This window comes from Apostichopus japonicus, chromosome 16, assembly GCF_037975245.1.
Source record: "Apostichopus japonicus isolate 1M-3 chromosome 16, ASM3797524v1, whole genome shotgun sequence".
Taxonomy (NCBI): Eukaryota; Metazoa; Echinodermata; class Holothuroidea; order Aspidochirotida; family Stichopodidae; genus Apostichopus; species Apostichopus japonicus.
In genome coordinates, this window is record NC_092576.1 from 1710813 (window position 1) to 1729118 (window position 18306).

Consider the following 18306-nt stretch of genomic DNA (forward strand, 5'->3'; position numbering starts at 1 on the left):
AGGATCTGCGACCATGCCCAGTGAGGCCTTCATTTATAATTAATCTAACAAAGACTTATTTGACAGACATCAAAAGTGCCTGGAAATTGCAATTCGAAGATTACAAACACGCTGTGAGACACCGTCTCTGTCAATGCGTTTCCTCGTAATTAGGAATAGTAGTGATACACAATGGTTTTATCACTACTACGAACAGTCCATAACCACCTACCCTGTTGATGTTTAGATGTGGTTGTTGCTTCATTTGTTTTGCGTGTGTTTGTGTGCTTTTCTATTCTGTAGGGATCGTTTTCTGCTCGTATTTCCGTTTTAGCTGTGATGTTTTGATTCTGATAGACTTGGGTCTCTTGATGTGAAGAACCCATTGAACTTTTGGTGTGAACTTTACTGTCACATGTTAATTCCGAAAAGGGAACGCAGTTTGATGTTCCCCTTAGTCTTGTACATGTTATGATCGATTGCCTCTCACCAGCGCGTGACGTAATGCGGTCACTTCTTTCTAAAAAGTGCGTTTCTGCAGGTCCTCATATCACAAAGTAATCTATACCTGCTTCGTCAAGTGCGAACTATATCATGTCCCTGTAGAGTCCATAATATATCTGGAGATATATGTTAAGACTGTATACTATATCTTACTCGCTGACAGTTATACCACACTGCAGAATAAAGCTTCCATGACAGTTATTTGGCTCTTAAGCAAACGTTATGGTTGACCGAATTCAAACTGCACGCGATGACGTTTTTGGTTTCCCCCAAAAATAATGAAAAAGTGAAGGTAACAATATGTGTCTCTGTTGCAGCTTTAACTCGGAACTAGTCTGTTAATGGTTTTACAAGATGATGGGTTACGGGCATTCTCGTTTCATATACTCGGTTTTGAGTGTTACTTTGTTAATGATATTGTGGTGTTTTTCGAGTCATCATTCTTGGATAAGTGTCGCGACCAAGCTGCAAAAATCAAACTGGCGGCAAATAGCTCCTCGGCAAGGAACAGAGTAAGTACAAGTTAGTATATCATACTTGAACGCTATCATTAAAAACAGAATATTCAAACATGGTAGACGAAATATGGTATCCATATACATGTGCAAATTTGATAACAAAATTGATTTGTTCCTTCAATTATTATTTTGCTAGCTGAAAACAAAATCCTACGGGATCTGGAGGGATCATATAGTAAGGTGTAGTATGTGCGGAAGTGCTAGGAATCAGTAGCACATCCCTGCAAGATTTTCGATTGGTTCGATTTGCACCGAAATGTGCATGCATATACTTCTGCACTACTATCAGGTGTTATTCCCATGACAGAGTAATATGTTCCACTCGAAAATACAAAAAGAAAAACGTTTTAATGATAAAAAATGTTGCTCGCTATCAGGCTTCAAACTAGACATATATCTACTCCGGAAGTCCATATAGCCTTATGTAGAGAAACTATAAGTAGAGTGACTAGCCGGCGTATGTGTTCACTCGCTCCATATATATACTGACATATACTGTAAACGACAGTATATAGGCCTGGTCAAACTTATGTTCACGTCACGCCCTGCATTGTTCGCCATATAGTTGTATAGGATTATATAAACCACATATACCTGCATATACCGTAATGCTTAGCCTATGCGTCATCTACACGCGATAACCATATCCAAACCTACGCGGAGTTTAGCCTATATCATGATCTTGTTGATAGGCTAAATACTCGTCTTCCTAAACAATTGAGCAATTCGCGAATCTTGATTGTACTTAGCCCATACAGCGAACTTTTACTCATGAAAATCGAAAGTTTTGTAAAATAATTGCACACATTTTACCTAACATATGTGTACTGAACTTTTTCTTTTGCTCAACTGCTTACAGAGTGTAATAAGTAAAATATTTGTATCAATTTACATACAAAACTTACTAGATAGTATGATAGGTATATAGAGGTCATAATAAGTTGAAGAATTTTTCTTCAGTTTTCTTAATAGGCTACTTTTCTCATGGTTTCCCTTCTGCCATGATACATCATATAGCTATCATACGCAAGGTTTCTAGATTAATTGTCAAGTTGTGGGTTTATGTCGCAATCTTCAGGTTAGGCTACTGTATCCAACAATTATTTTGAACCGTGTATTACTTTTTCACCTAATTGAAAGACCCTTCGTCATTTCTTGCTTCGCACCCATATAGAGAACTGCTTTTCTCACCTTTATTTAACGCCTTAATGTTTGCAATCTAAAGATATAATCAGCTCTGTCTTATCGAGTCTGACAGTTTCTGGTTATTGCCTAGCGTTACACTTCACGCATCACTGTGCAACAATTATATAGCAGGTTAGGCTATACCAGGGAAGGTGTCTTTACTCATTGTTCAATTACGGGTTGTAGTGTAAGCGTATAATCTGGTATTGTGAGTTTAAGATCTTTATCCAAGGTTTTCAACACACCCTGTACTGTTGCTACTGGCATAACCTTGTAACCTTGTGTGTTGATATGATACCTTGTTGTATCGTTTTGCGAAATGTAGGCCCCATATACTTTAGACAGTGAGAGTCAACATCAAACATTCCCGCCAAAGTAGCCTCCTAAGCTGTCGACAATGGCTTTACCACATGACTTGATCGCATATACAGCTATTGTGAACACATAGTTATTGTCGTATCGAGTCCGCTTCCCGGTGGAAGAGGTACGTACAATGTACCTATACCTGCATGTTGGTATAAAGAACTGTAAGATAAATATTAAATAATCTGACAGAGTATTTAATCTGCCGTAAGAAATTATTCATTATTTAGTAAACTTGTTTCAAATTATATATATAAACAAAGGAGAAACCACCAGGCTGGGAAGAATTAGAAGACTATAACCAAACTGCAACATCTTCAAGTTTGTAAGATGATTAATAACAAACATGCATGGCCATCAGGAGAATATTAAAAATTTCTTTAAATTCCCACAAAATTACATCTAAATCCTCATGAAATCCAGGACAATGTGCTGTTATGAGTGGGATATCACAAGTCTAAATTGTCAATTCGAATAGTTGCGTGTGTCAACACGGTGTTTGAACCTAAAATCCAGATGAGGCATCAAAATACGTAACAGAGTGCATGTCTACTTGGAAAGCGAGGTCAAAAACATGATACTGCCCAACCCCACTTTCAAGAGCCGGGACATTTGGAAAAGTCGCATTTTCCGTATGCTATCCGGCGGGGCCCCTTAAGTAATTGGCTCAATGTGTGATTTCTGTGGTAATCGACTTTCTCCTCCAATAATTACATTGGGTGCCCAGTTTATGTTAATTGGAAGACTAATGTGTCCAGCAACGTTAAATACATCAACTTTCGTTCAGTTTCGTGTCGGACTGAGTGTTTGAAAATAAACCGTACATAACATTTGTTTTCAGTGGAAATTATCCTCAAACCCTCGAAAGTCCATGTTGGTTCTCGTTTACTCACAACGCTCTTACTTGATCAAAGCGAATATGGTTGCTTCTGGAAAACGGTTTTAGATTGAATATTTTGTAAGCTTGCTAAAGCGGTGCCGATTGGTTCAGTATAGTTTTATCGGACTTGACTGTTCTTTCATACGAAAATCAAGTGACAGATCACCATTAAATAGCTAATGGATATGCAACAGTTGATCAACAAGGATCACGTGACCAGGTTATTAGTTTTTCGTTTCGTGTTTGTTTAATTACATAAGTATTGAAATGCTTTAAGATTTGTTACGATTGCTTTCCGTCAAACATATGATTAATATCTTGTAAACTAGAAAGCAATATTCTGCGAAAAAATTAGTTTTTCTTATGATTATGCTGACTATGGCGACCTAATTACAATACACACTCTCTACACACAAGGTACGTTCCTGCGAAGTGTACAAGAAGTGTTCACTAAAACACACATAGGCTGGTATTCTAATATACGACCGTACGGCGAGTTTGCCGAACAAATGCGGTTACCATCATGGGATTTAACAGTAGTTCCAATCACTGAAAAATATAAAGAATGCCACTTCAACACATGGTAAGTTACCTATTGTTCAACAGATTTGGTCTATAAAGGTAGCAGTTGGTCAAGGTGATGAATTCCGCATCGTTTGAGTCATATATATATTAGAAGGTACTAACGTATCCTAGCCTATCAGTACAATACGTAGCTATATACCTATGTTAGGCTTATTAGTATTGTAGTAGTAGGATGGTGGTCAACATGTTGATGCGATTGTTGTCAATAAAGTTGAGCACGAAATGAAAATAGTTAATCAATAGCCACGGGTGCTGGACTGTGTAAAGATGGTAACTGAGCTGATCAATAGATATGTGCATAAACCATATATAGGGCCTGTTGAAAAATGATCATTACCCCCCCCCCACCCCAAGCGAACGGAATGTTTTTATATGAACGAGTTTACATCATAGAATCGTGGTATACGTATTGCGCAATGTTTAAAGTGACAAACAGCCAGAGCCTTTCTATATGCTTCTTGCTCCCCTTGGTCAAAATATTGAAAACATTAACGTCAAATCATACATTAACGCTGGAGGAATGTATATGTACCAAATTGTTCAGTGGACATAAGCTATAAAGCAAATATTTGGTATGTACGTACTACATCGATAAGAAAGTGCTGGTTTTGTATCCTGCTCTTCAACTATCGATTCAAAACTAATGCACTGCTTCGACAGTAAAATAATCTTTCACAGCAGATAAACTAATATGTTACCACAAGTATACTAATATATAAAGACAGATCTACTAATCTCTTGCGGCAGATTAACTAATCTGTTACGACAATACAATAGATGGTTCGACAGATTAACAAATCTGTTATGACAGATTAACTTATATGTTTTGAAAGATTAACTTATATGTTATGACAGATTAAATAATCTGTTACAACAGGTTTGCCAATATGCTAGGACAGAATGACTAAACCGATATGGCAGATTAATTAATCTGTTACGATATATGAAATTGATCTGTTATCTCTGATTAACCAATCTCTTAAAATCAAATTAAATTATCTGTTACTGCTTATGCAATGATCTTCTACGTCAGATTCATAAACTGTTATGAAAGCTTAATAGTACGTTATGACATTTATATCGACGGATTGAAAAACAAGTTACAACATACTGATTTGTTCTCTATTTGTTTCTTTGACCAAAACTGAACCAACATTATTTCCAATGGGCCAAACATTGTCGATGGCACGAATGGGCTTTCGTAGCATTGTAACCCATATTAAGTTACATTTAAACACACACCACCCCCTCCCCCTCCTTTTTGCCCATTCACATGTACACCTGGTAGTACAAAATGAGTTTAATTGTTCTCTTTTCAGGATCGGTTCCTCTACCACCTCACCAAGTGACAGGGTCGAGGTGTCCGACGAACGTCGAACGTTACTTGTCCAACTTTACGGTCCTTCAGGAACACCACTTCCAAACTTCTTCACCAAAGGAAAACCAGGAGGTCTTACACTACGTGATTACTCGAATGGCGTCGTTGTATTTGTTCACCATAACAAAGCAGCTGGAACCACGATCAAATCTTGCATGAGGAGAATGCAGCGTAAAGGGATCATCGATGGACCAGAGCCGTTTCTAGTACATGCTCCTGGAAGAATGGAGCTTCACTTACGAGCACGAAAGGGCAGAAAATACAAGCAAATGAAATATTTCATGGGTGGCTATTCGTTTGGAATGTGTGATTATTTTACAGATAACCGAAAATGTTCATATTTTACATTCATGAGAGATCCAATCGAACGAGTTATATCCTCATACTTCTATTGCCATCGTAACCGCGGGGACCAACTTTGTGGCCCTACTAGGGTGGATAACTTTACCTTGGAAGAATGGGCGATATACCAGGGTAGTTATTTCTTTTATCAACTTCTTATCCAGCCTGTATTTTGTTTAAAAGATTGGCCTTTAAAAAAGGTTAGCACCAGTGATCAGTATATTTTAAAAGAGTTTCAAACCAATGTGACAAATGTGACCAATGTAAGACAATGCTGGTTCCGACAGAGACAATATTTTGCAAATGTTCTGACCTCTGCTGAACTAACAGTTTTGTTCGACTACATATCTGCTAACTTGGAAAACTGGTTTGCATTTATTGGGATGACTGAATATTTCAGTTCATCTTTGAAAATGCTTACACACATCTACAACATACCGTTTGAGGATAAATGCGATCGGAAAACTAACGAAGGACGATACAAAACAGATTTAAGCCAGGTTAATGATCATTCTTCCAACAAATCAGAATTAAGAGATACGTTGATGGGAAACCCACAAGTTATGAAGGCCTTAGAATTTGATATGTTGTTATACGATAAAGGGATGGAAATTTTTCAAAACGAGGAGAAGGTTTTTGCCCGAAGGGGTTCGAGAAATTAAATGCGATTACTTGATAACAATTTAGTGAGAATTAAAAATGATTCAAGAAATGTTGTACATTGACACTCTTTCATTGAACTTAAGAGCGTAAACATTTATAGAACGTATATGTCCCGAGAATATAAAATATAAACGAGTGTTGCAGAGTCCCTCAAAGTATTAATTCTTATTTCCGACAGCTAGAGGTGTTAGTTATAGTATTGAATTCAACTGTTGCTAATTCATTCTAAAAAATACTCAAATACATGTAAATATTTCCGATAAATTCCAATACTTTCACATTCATCGAGGTATTATATTCTTACACGGCTTCTAAAATTCTTCTTGGAATTTTGCACGTTCTTATACCTTAGGATGTTATACTTCCAATACATGGCTGTATGCATTGTTGAAACTGAAGTTAAACAAGTAAAGAAATACTCTGTCAACTTCAAGTAATACCGATACTGATTTCACTGATGCGACAATAACAGTTGTAGTTTTCAATCTTCCAACTTTGAGCGGAACAGAAGCTTAATTCTATGGACATGACGGTTGCATTTCTCAATGGCATACCAGTTATACCACCAACTTTGTCTTTCACAATAACACATGGCAGAAAAAACCAACCCCTAAAAAACATGGCATAATATTGCTCAAAATTTTGAAAAACAAGCGAGCTGCAAAATTTTATGAGATTTGCTCAAATAATCGTCATTCCATTTCAGTCTCTTCTTATGTTTGGCGAGCTTTTTATTTAGTGTTGCCAGATAAACGAAATGCTAGATTCTCTCTGATTATACTAATGTGAATTTCAAGCCTGTAAGTTTATATTGCAAGCTTGTGAACACTAAAGTAGGCAAAGAGGAAATAAAATTGATATTACAAACTTGTAAATAAATACTGAATTCTGTCCTGTTATATTTTTTGTAGTCTCAACTTAGATTAGCTAGTAGTTTCGTGTCACTATATAGTCCCGTTAAGAGCAAGTGTCACAACATGTAAGGTTATATTGACGTGAAAAAGACTTCATATCTGGGGGACGGGGCAAATTCTCAATTCATATGACATATTAATGTCGGGGCATCAACTTTTAGAGAATAGAGAAAAGAGGTGGATTTATGATTTTATGAAGGAATATGTGTAGTCATTGAGTCGTTTAGCCCGATTCTTATGTAGAGAGGGTCCGATAAGGTCTCCCCAACCCTGGGAATGATGTCAGATGATGAATTGTGAGGCATATTTAGACTATAAATTAGCAACATAATTAAGTCTCAACGCAGATTTGTGATAACTAATATTTTGAACAACCTCACAGCCTCGATCCACGTGTGATTACGCTACAGCAAAATTTCCACTTTTATTAGAAACTTTGAAGATAGATGTCAAGAGTCCGTCGAATTTTGTGACACCCACCAAAATAGATAGCTGTTCAATTTTATGTTCTGTGGTACATTATGTTAATGAACATTATTTTTGCTATCTTTTGCGAGCTTTATCTTTTCAATGCTACTATTGGACTTGATCTCCTCCCCATTTAACTCTTTCTTCCCCCCGTCCCCCCACCCCCTCCCGATTCCACCAGTCCATGCATCATGAATACAAGCTTGACAAGGACGAATCTTGACTTAATGACAAACGACTTATGTGGGTAGCATCTGGCCGTTTCGATCCTTTTAATAACCCCAGTGACATGGGCGCAGATCAGTCTTGGATAATGGTGGGGACGCGTGTCTGTTCTCTGATACTATCTAAACGGAGCGCGACCATGGGTTTGCGCGAAACGTACATGAAATTTGTTGGCAAATATACCTCCCAGATCGTCGAAAATAACACTTCCCAGACCTAATGAAAGTCTTGCTAATCAGTTTGGTGATTTCTTTATAAACAAGGTAGCAGCTATTCGTGAGGAATATGATACTTGTGATGTCACGCCCAGTGTAGACATAATGGCAGACGATAGTATTTTTGGTGGTTGTCCTCTAGAATCTTTCTCTCCTGCCACCGAAGAAGAGGTACGGAAGCTAATTACAAGCTCCCCAACAAAGTCCTGCAGTTTGGATCCTATACATACCTGGCTATTGAAGCAATGTATCGATGCACCCCTGCCAATTATAACCGCCATCATAAACCAATCACTCATTGAATCAAAGGTGCCGTCTTGATTTAAGCGTTCTATTATTAAACCACTGCTCAAAAAGCCTGGTATGAATAAAGAAGTGTTTAAAAACTGCCGACCTGTATCAAATTTACCTTTTATATCCAAACTCGTAGAAAAAGTTGTTGCAATACGCCTTCAACATCACTGAAATGCCAATGCTTTGCATGTTAATATCCAATCTGCATATCGCCAGTACCATTCAACTGAGTCAGCTTTACTAAGAGTACATAACGATATTGCTGCAGCTCTTGACAAGAGGTCCCAAACAATGATGGTCATTTTGGACCTATCGGCAGCCTTCGATCTTAGTGATCATGATATCTTATTTAATCGTTTCCAACATACTTTTGGAATTGCGTCAAACTCATTAAAATGGTTTAAGTCCTATTTTAGGGACAGAGTGCAATGTATACAAATTGATAATGTTATATCTGATGAGAAATAGCTAAGGTTTGGGGTACCACATGGATCTGTACTTGGTCCTTTGATATATTGTATGTTTACCCGTGCAGTTGGAGAAATAATTCAGCGCCATAACATCAACCATCATTGTTATGCTGATGATACGCAATTGTATTTGAATTTTGGTGCCCTTGAGTCCTGGAATGATGTATCATTAAAGCTCCAAGCATGCCTTTCAGATATAGGCAGTTGGATGCGGGCTAATTGTTTGAACTTAATCAGGACAAAACTGAGTTCATTGTATTTTCACCAAAATTTCAGGGTCATGCTATTCAAGACTTGTATATAAATATGGGATCTAACACCATATGTTCAGTTCCTAAAGTAAAGAATTTAGGTATATATCTTGATCACAGTCTTACCATGGATAATCAAGTTGACTCTATCTGTAAGTCCTGTTATTGGCAGATCCGAAATATTGGCAAAATTAGAAGGTATATCTCAGATGATGCGTGTAAGACTTTAATCCATGCCCTTGTGAGGTCAAAACTGGATTACTGCAATGCCCTGCTATATGGCCTGCCTCACAAGCTGACCGATCGCCTTCAGCGAGTTCAGAATCGCGCTGCACGGCTTGTAAGTCGCACTCGTAGACACGAGCATATTACAACTGTATTACGTGACTTACATTGGTTGCCTATTCATTGCAGGTTCAATTATAAGATTCTGTTATATACATATAAGTCACTTAATGGTTTAGCCCCTATCTGCCTCTCTGAATTAATACATAAATACAAGCCTACTCGATCTCTACGCTCAGAATCCAAGTCCTTACTTACCAAACCTGTCATTGAAACTTCTACATACGGAAACAGGCGTTTCGATTACTCATCTGCGACATTATGGAACAGGTTATCGGAGGAAGCTAAGTGTGCCAAAAATATAGATGAATTTAAAATAACTAGTCAAAACCTTTCTATTTAGATCTGCATTCCATTAACCGTGCTTTCTATACTATTTATATTGTCACATTATTACAACGCATTTTCCATTTTGCATTTATAGCGCTTTTAAAATTTTAATTTTACACATATTTATATATTTTAAATTTTAAGAATTTGTTTGTATAAATTTCGATTTCCCATTTGCAGTTTTTTTATACAATTTATTGTCAGATGGTATATAACAAATTTTCTACCCCTTTTATACCTTACATGATCGATTTATATATTTGTATATCATGTTTGTTTGTATTTTACTGTAAAGCGCCTTAGAGCAATTTCTGATTGGATAAGGCGCTATAGAAATTTTGTAAAGTAAATAAATAAATAAATGATGCTCACAAACCTCTTTAAATTCTAGATATCATGGCTTAGATATTTAGTCTGGGGAAATACATGGGCGTCTGCAGAAAAAATTCAGGGGACAAAGAAAACCAATTAGACTTTTGTATATACGATGGGTTTGGGGTCCTATCCAGTAAACAATTATAGACTGCCGCAAATGCGATGTCCGTCCAATATTTAAAAATTGTGGATAAATATCATAAAATGAGAACTGCTGCATGTCATTTTCACAAAATGCTGCATCAAACTGCACCAAAGTTTAATACAGAGTAACTTGAAATACAGCGTTTGGTCAAGACAATTGGTGGGAACACGTTACATCATGTCCCCACCACTGACAAAGTTGGTGGGGACGCGTCCCGCTGACCCCACCAGGATCTGCGCCCATGCCCAGTGAGGCCTTCATTTATAATTAATCTAACAAAGACTTATTTGACAGACATCAAAAGTGCCTGGAAATTACAATTCGAAGATTACAAACACGCAATGAGACACCGTCTCTGTCAATGCGTTTCCTCGTAATTAGGAATAGTAATGATACACAATTGCTTTATCACTACTACGAGCAGTCCATGACCACCTACCCTTTTGATGTTTAGATGTGGTTGTTGCTTAATGTATTTCATTTAGTTTGCGTGTGTTTGTGTGCTTTTCTATTCTGTAGGGATCGTTTTCAGCTCGTAATTCCGTTTTGGCTGTGATGTTGTGATTCCGATAGACTTGGGTCTCTTGATGTGAAGAACCCATTGAAATTTTGGTCTGAACTTTACTGTCACATGTTAATTCCGAAAAGGGAACGCAGTTTGAAGTTCCCCGCTTAGGCTTGTACATATTAAGACCAGGTCTCACCAGTGTGTGACGTCATGGGGTCACTTCTTTCTAAACAGTGCGTTACTGCAGGTCCTCATATCACAAACTATTCTATACCCGCTTCGTCAAGTACGAACTATATCATGTCCCTGTAGAGTCCATAATATATCTGGAGATATATATTAAGACTGTTTACTATATCTTACTCGCTGACAGTTATACCACACTGCAGAATAAAGTTTCACTCGCGCATGACAGTGATTTGGCTCTTAAGCAAACGTTATGGTTGACCGAATTCAAACTGCACGCGATGACGTTTTTTGTGCCCCCAAAAAATAATGAAAAAGTGAACGTAACAATAATGTCTCTGTTGCAGCTTTAACTCGGAACTAGTCTGTTAATGGCTTTACAAGATGATGGGTTACGGGCATTCTCGTTTCATATACTCGGTTTTGAGTGTTACTTTGTTAATGATATTGTTGTGTTTTTCAAGTCATCATTCTTGGATTAGTGTCGCGACCAAGCTGCAAAAATCAAACTGGCGGCAAATAGCTCCTCGGCAAGGAACAGAGTAAGTACAAGTTAGTATATCATACTTCAACGCTATCATTAAAAACAGAATATTCAAACATGGTAGACGAAATATGGTATCCATATACATGTACAAATTTGATAACAAAATTGATTTGTTCCTTCAATTATTATTTTGCTAGCTGAAAACAAATAATCCTATGGGATCTGGAGGGACCATAGTTATAGGTTGTATAGTGTGTGCGGAAGTGCTAGGAATCAGTAGTACATCCCTGCAAGATTTTCGATTTGCACCGAAATGTGCATGCATATACTTCTGCACTATTATCAGGTGTTATTCCCATGACAGAGTAATATGTTCCACTCGAAAATACAAAAAGAAACACGTTTTAATGATAAAAACTGTTGCTCGCTATCAGGCTTCAAACTAGACATATATCTACTCCGGAAGTCCATATAGCCTTATGTAGAGAAACTATAAGTAGAGTGACTAGCCGGCGTATGTGTTCACTCGCTCCATATATATACTGACATATACTGTAAACGACAGTATATAGGCCTGGTCAAACTTATGTTCACGTCACGTCTTGCATTGTTCGCCATGTAGCTGTACTAACTTTGTATAAACCACATATACCTGCATATACCGTAATGCTTAGCCTTTGCGTCATCTACACGCGATAACCATATCCAAACCTAGGCCGAGTCTAGCCTATATCATGATCTTGTTGATAGGCTAATACTCGTCTTCCTAAACAATTGAGCAATTCGCGAATATTGATTGTACGTAGCCCATACAGCGAACTTTTACTCATGAAAATCGGAAGGTTTGTAAAATAATTGCACACATTTTACCAAACATAAGTGTACTGAACTTTTTATTTTGCTCAACTGCTTACAGAGTGTATAGGTAAAATATTTGTAACGATTTATATACAAAACTTACTACATAGTATGCTAGGTATATAGAGGTCATAATAAGTTGAAGAATTTTTCTTTCTTCTTAAAAGGCTATTTTTTCTCGTGATTTCCCTTCTGCCATGCTACATCATATAGCTATCATACACAAGGTTTCTAGATTAATTGTCAAGTTGTGGGTAAATGTCGCAATCTTCTGCTTACTGTATCCAACAATTATTTTGAACTGTGTATTACTTTGTCACCTTATTTAGTGACCTTTCGTCATTTCTTGCTTCTCAACAATAGAGAGAACTGCTTTTCTCACCTTTATTTAAAAAACGCCTTAATGTTTGCAATCTAAAGGTATAATCAACTCTGTCTTATCAAGCCTGACAGTTTCTGTTTATTGCCTAACGTTACACTTCACGCATCACTGTGCAACAATTATATACCAGGTTAGGCTATACAAGGGAAGGTGTCTTTATTCATTGTTCATTGTTATGGGTCGTATAGTGTAAGCGTATAATCTGGTATTGTGAGTTTAAGATTTTTATCCAAGGTTTTCAACACACCCTTAACTGTTGCTGACATAACCTTGTAACCTTGTGTGTTGACATGATACTTTGTTGTATCGTTTTGCGAAATGTAAGCCCCATATACTTTAGACAGTGAGAGTCAACGTCAAACGTTCCCACCAAAGTCACCACCTAAGCTGTCGACAATGGCTTTACCACATGACTTGATCGCATATAAACTATTGTGAACACATAGTTATTGTCGTAGCGAGTCCGCTTCCCGGTGGAAGAGGTACGTACACGGTGCCTACCTGCATGTAGGTATAAGGAACTGTAAGGTAAACATTAAATAATCTGACAGAGTATTTAATCTGCCATGAGAAATTATTCATTATTTGTTAAACCTGTTTCAATATATAAAGAAGGGAGAAACCACCAGACTGGGAAGAATTAGAAGACTATAACCAAACTGCAACATATTCAAGTTTGTAAGATGATTAATAACAAACATGCATGGCCATCAGGAGAATATTAAAAATTTCTTTTAATTCCCACAAAATTACATCTAAATCCTCATGAAATCTAGAACAGTGTGCTGTTATGAGTGGGAGATCACAAGTCTAAATTGTAAATTCGAATAGTTGCGTGTGTCAACACGGTGTTTGAACCTAAAATCCAGATGAGGCATCCAAATACGTAACAGAGTGCATGTCTACTTGGAAAGCGAAGTCAGAAACATGATACTGCCCAACCCCGCTTTCAAGAGCCGGGACATTGGAAAAGTCGCATTTTCCGTATGCTATCCGGCGGGTCCCTTAAGTACGTGGTTCAATGTGTGATTTCTGTGGTAATCGACTCTCTCCTCCATTAATTACATTGGGGCGCCCAGTTTCTGTTAATTGGAAGAGTAATATATTCAGCAACGTTAAATACATCAACCTTCGTTCAGTTTCGTGTCGGACTGAGTGTTTGAAAATAAACCGTTCATAACATTTGTTTTCAGTGGAAATTATCCTCAAACCCTCGAAAGTCCATGTTGGTTCTCGTTTACTCACAACGCTCTTACTTGATCAAAGCGAATATGGTTGCTTCTGGAAAACGGTTTTAGATTGATTATTTTGTAAGCTTGCTAAAGCGGTGCCGATTGGTTCAGTATAGTTTTATCGGACTTGACTGTTCTTTCATACGAAAATCAAGTGACAGATCACCATGAAATAGCTAATGGATATGCAACAGTTGTTAACAAAGATCACGTGACCAGGTTATTAGTTTTTCGTTTCGTGTTTGTTTAATTACAGAAGTATTGAAATGCTTTAAGATGTGTTACGATTGCTCTCCGTCAAACATATGATTTATATCTTGTAAACTAAAAAGCAATATTCTGCGAAAAATCAGTTTTTCTTATGATTGTGCTGACTATGGCGACCTAATTACTACAATACGCACACTCTACACACAAGGTACGTAACTGCGAAGTGTGCAAGTAGTGTTCAATAAATCAAACAGAGGCTGGTATTCTAACATACGACCGTACGGCGAGTTTGCCGAACAAATGCGGATACCATCATGGGATTTAACAGTAGTTCCAATTACTGAAAATATAAAGAATGCCACTTCAACACATGGTAAGTTACCTATTGTTCAAAAGATTTGGTCTATAAAGATAGCAGTTGGTCAAGGCGATGAATTCCGCATCGTTTGAGTTATATATATTAGAAGGTACTTACGTATCCCAGCCTTCAGTACAATACGTAGCTATATACCTATGTTAGGCTTATTAGTATTGTAGTAGTAGGATGGTGGTCAACATGTTGATGCGATTGTTGTCAATAAAGTTGAGCACGAAATGAAAATAGTTAATAAATAGCCACGGGTGCTGGACTGTGTAAAGATGGTAACTGAGCTCAGCAATAGATATGTGCATAAACCATAGGGCCTGTTGAAAAATGATCCTTATTCCCCCCCCCCCACCCCAAGCGAACGGAATGTTTTTATATGAAAGAGTTTATATCATAGAATCGTGGTATACGTATTGCGCAATGCTTAACGTGACAAACAGCCAAAGCCTTTCTATGCTTCTTGCTCCCCTTGCTCAAAATATTGAAAACATTTACGTCAAATGATACAGCTGTAGGAATGTATATGTACCAAATTGTTCAGTGGACCAAAGGTATAAAGCAAATATTTGGTATGTACGTACGACATCGATAAGAAATTGCTGGTTTTGTGTCCTGCTCTTCAACTATCGATTCAAAACTAATGCACTGCTTCGACAGTAAAATCTTTCACACCAGATAAACTAATATGTTACCACAAATATACTAATATGTAAAGACAGATCTACTAATCTCTTGCGGCAGATTAACTAATCTGTTACGACAATACAATAGATGGTTCGACAGATTAACTAATCTGTTATGAAAGATGAACTAATCTGTTATGACAGATTAAATAATCTGTTATGACAGATTAAATATTCTGTTACAACAGGTTTACCAATATGCTACGACAGAATGACTTAACTGATATGGCAGATTAATTAATCTGTTACGATATATGAAATTGATCTGTTCTCTCTGATTAACTAGTCTTTTAAAATCAAATTAAATTATCTGTTACTGTAATAATCTTCTACGTCAGATTCATAAACTGTTATGAAAGCCAAATAGAACTTTTTGACATTTATATCGAAGGATTTGAAAAACAAGTTACAACATACTGATTTGTTCTCTATTTGTTTCTTTGACCAAAACTGAACCAACATTATATTCTAATGGGCCAAACATTGTCGATGGCACGAATGGGCTTTCGTAGCATTGTAACCCATATTAAGTTACATTTAAACACACACCACCCCCTCCCCGCCGCACTTTTTGGCTATTCACATGTACACCTGGTAGTACAAAATGAGTATAATTGTTCTCTTTTCAGGATCGGTTCCTCTACCACCTCACCAAGTGACATAGTCGAGGTGTCCGACGAACGTCGAACGTTTCTTGTCCAACTTTACGGTCCTTCAGGTACACCACTTCCAAACTTCTTCACCAAAGGACAACCAGGCGGTCTTACACTACGGGATTACTCGAATGGCGTCGTTGTATTTGTTCACCATAACAAAGCAGCTGGAACCACGATCAAATCTTGCATGAGGAGAATGCAGCGTAAAGGGATCATCGATGGACCAGAGCCGTTTCTAGTACATGCTCCTGGAAGAATGGAGCTTCACTTACGAACACGGGAGGGCAGAAAATACAATCAAATGAAATATTTCATAGGTGGCTATTCGTTTGGAATGTGTGATTATTTTACAGATAACCGAAAATGTTCATATTTTACATTCATGAGAGATCCAATCGAACGAGTTATATCCTCATATTTCTATTGCCATCGTAACCGCGGGGACCAACTCTGTGGCCCTACGAGGGTGGATAAATTTACCTTGGAAGAATGGGCGATATACCAGGGAAGTTATTTCTTTTATCAACTTCTTATCCAGCCTGTATTTTGTTTAAATGATTGGCCTTTAAAAAAGGTTAGCACCAGTGATCAGTATATTTTAAAAGAGTTTCAAACCAATGTGACAAATGTGACCAATGTAAGCCAATGCTGGTTCCGACAGAGACAATATTTTGCAAATGTTCTGACCTCTGCTGAACTTACAGTTTTGTTCGACTACATATCTGCTAACTTGGAAAACTGGTTTGCATTTATTGGGATGACTGAACATTTCAGTTCATCTTTGAAAATGCTTACACACATCTACAACATACCGTTTGAGGGTAAATGCGATCGGAAAACTCACGAAGGACGATACGAAACAGATTTAAGCCAGGTTTATGATCATTCTTCCAATAAATCAGAATTGAGAGATACGTTGATGAGAAACCCACAAGTTATGAAGGCCTTAGAATTCGATATGATGTTATACGATAAAGGGATGGAAATTTTTCAAAACGAGAAGATTTTTGCCCGAAGGGATTCGAGAAATTAAAAGCGATTACTTGATAACAATTTAGTGGGAATTGAAATGATTCAAGAAATGTTGTACATTGACAGTCTTTCATTAAACTTAAGAGACATGAAAATCACATCTGAACTTAAGACCGTAAACATTTATAGAAGGTATATGTCCCGAGAATATAAAATATAAACGAGTGTTGCAGAGTTCCTCAAAGTATTAATTCTTAATTCCGACAACTAGAGGTGTTAGTGAAAGTATTGAATTCAACTGTTGCTAATTCATTCTAAAAATATTAAAATACATTTAAATACACCCATTTCCGATAATTCCAATATTTTCATATACATCGAAGTATGACATTCTTACACAACTTATAAAATTCTTCTTGGAATTATGCACGTTGTTATACCTTAGGATGTTAAACTTCCAGTACATGGCTGTGTACATTATTGAAACTGAAGTTAAACATGTAAACAAGTACTCCGTCAACTTCAGGTAATACCGATACTGATTTCACTGATGCGACAATATAAATAGTTTTCAGCCTTCCAACTTTGAGGGGAACAGAAGCTTAATTCTATGGACATGAGGGTTACATTTCTCAATGGCACACCAATTATACCATCAAATTTGTCTTTCACAATAGCACATGGCAGACAAAAAAAAAACATGGCATAATATTGCTCAAAATTATTGGAAAACAAGCGAGCTGCAAAATTGTATGAAATTTGAACAAATAATTGTCATTCCATTTCTCTTCTTATGTTTGTCGAGATTTTTATTTAGTGTTGCCAGATAAACGAAATGCTAGATTCTCTTTGATTATATTAATGTTCATTTCAAGCCTGTAAGTTTATTTCAAGCTAGTGAACACTAAAGTAGGCAAAGAGGAAATAATATTGATATTACAAAGTTGAAAATAAATACTGAATTCTGTCCTGTTATATTTTTGTAGTCTCAACTTAGCTGATCTAGTAGTTTCGTGTCACCATATAGTCCCGTTAATAGCAAGTGTCACAACATGTAAGGTTATATTGACGTGGAAAGACTTGACAGCTGGGGAAGGGGGCAAATTCTCAATTCATTTGACACATTTATGTCTGGGCATCAACTTTTAAAGAATAGTCAGAGGTGTATTTAGGATTTTATGAAGGAATATGTGTAAACATTGAGTCGTTTAGCATGATTGTTATGAAGGGAGGGTTAATTAAGGTGATAAGGTCTCCCCAACCCTGGGGATGATGTCAGATGATGAATTGTGAGGCATAGTTAGATTATAAATTAGATACACAATGGAGTCTGAAC

General features: G+C 37.1%; 1 protein-coding gene across 2 annotated transcripts; it reads left to right on the plus strand.

The window, feature by feature from the left end:
• Positions 1-560: 560 nt before the first annotated feature.
• Positions 561-17906, plus strand: LOC139983182 (uncharacterized). 2 transcript variants are annotated; one of them, XM_071996564.1, is made up of 3 exons: positions 561-995; positions 5334-6366; positions 17002-17906. In XM_071996564.1, exons 1-3 carry the CDS (start codon positions 838-840, stop codon positions 17029-17031), a joined length of 1221 nt encoding a protein of 406 aa, XP_071852665.1. In that variant the 5' UTR covers positions 561-837; the 3' UTR covers positions 17032-17906. The 2 variants fall into 2 exon arrangements, with proteins under 2 accessions (XP_071852665.1, XP_071852666.1); XM_071996565.1 differs by lacking the exon at positions 17002-17906 and adding an exon at positions 3847-4012 and having other exon boundaries at positions 887-995; positions 5334-7239.
• Positions 17907-18306: the final 400 nt, after the last annotated feature.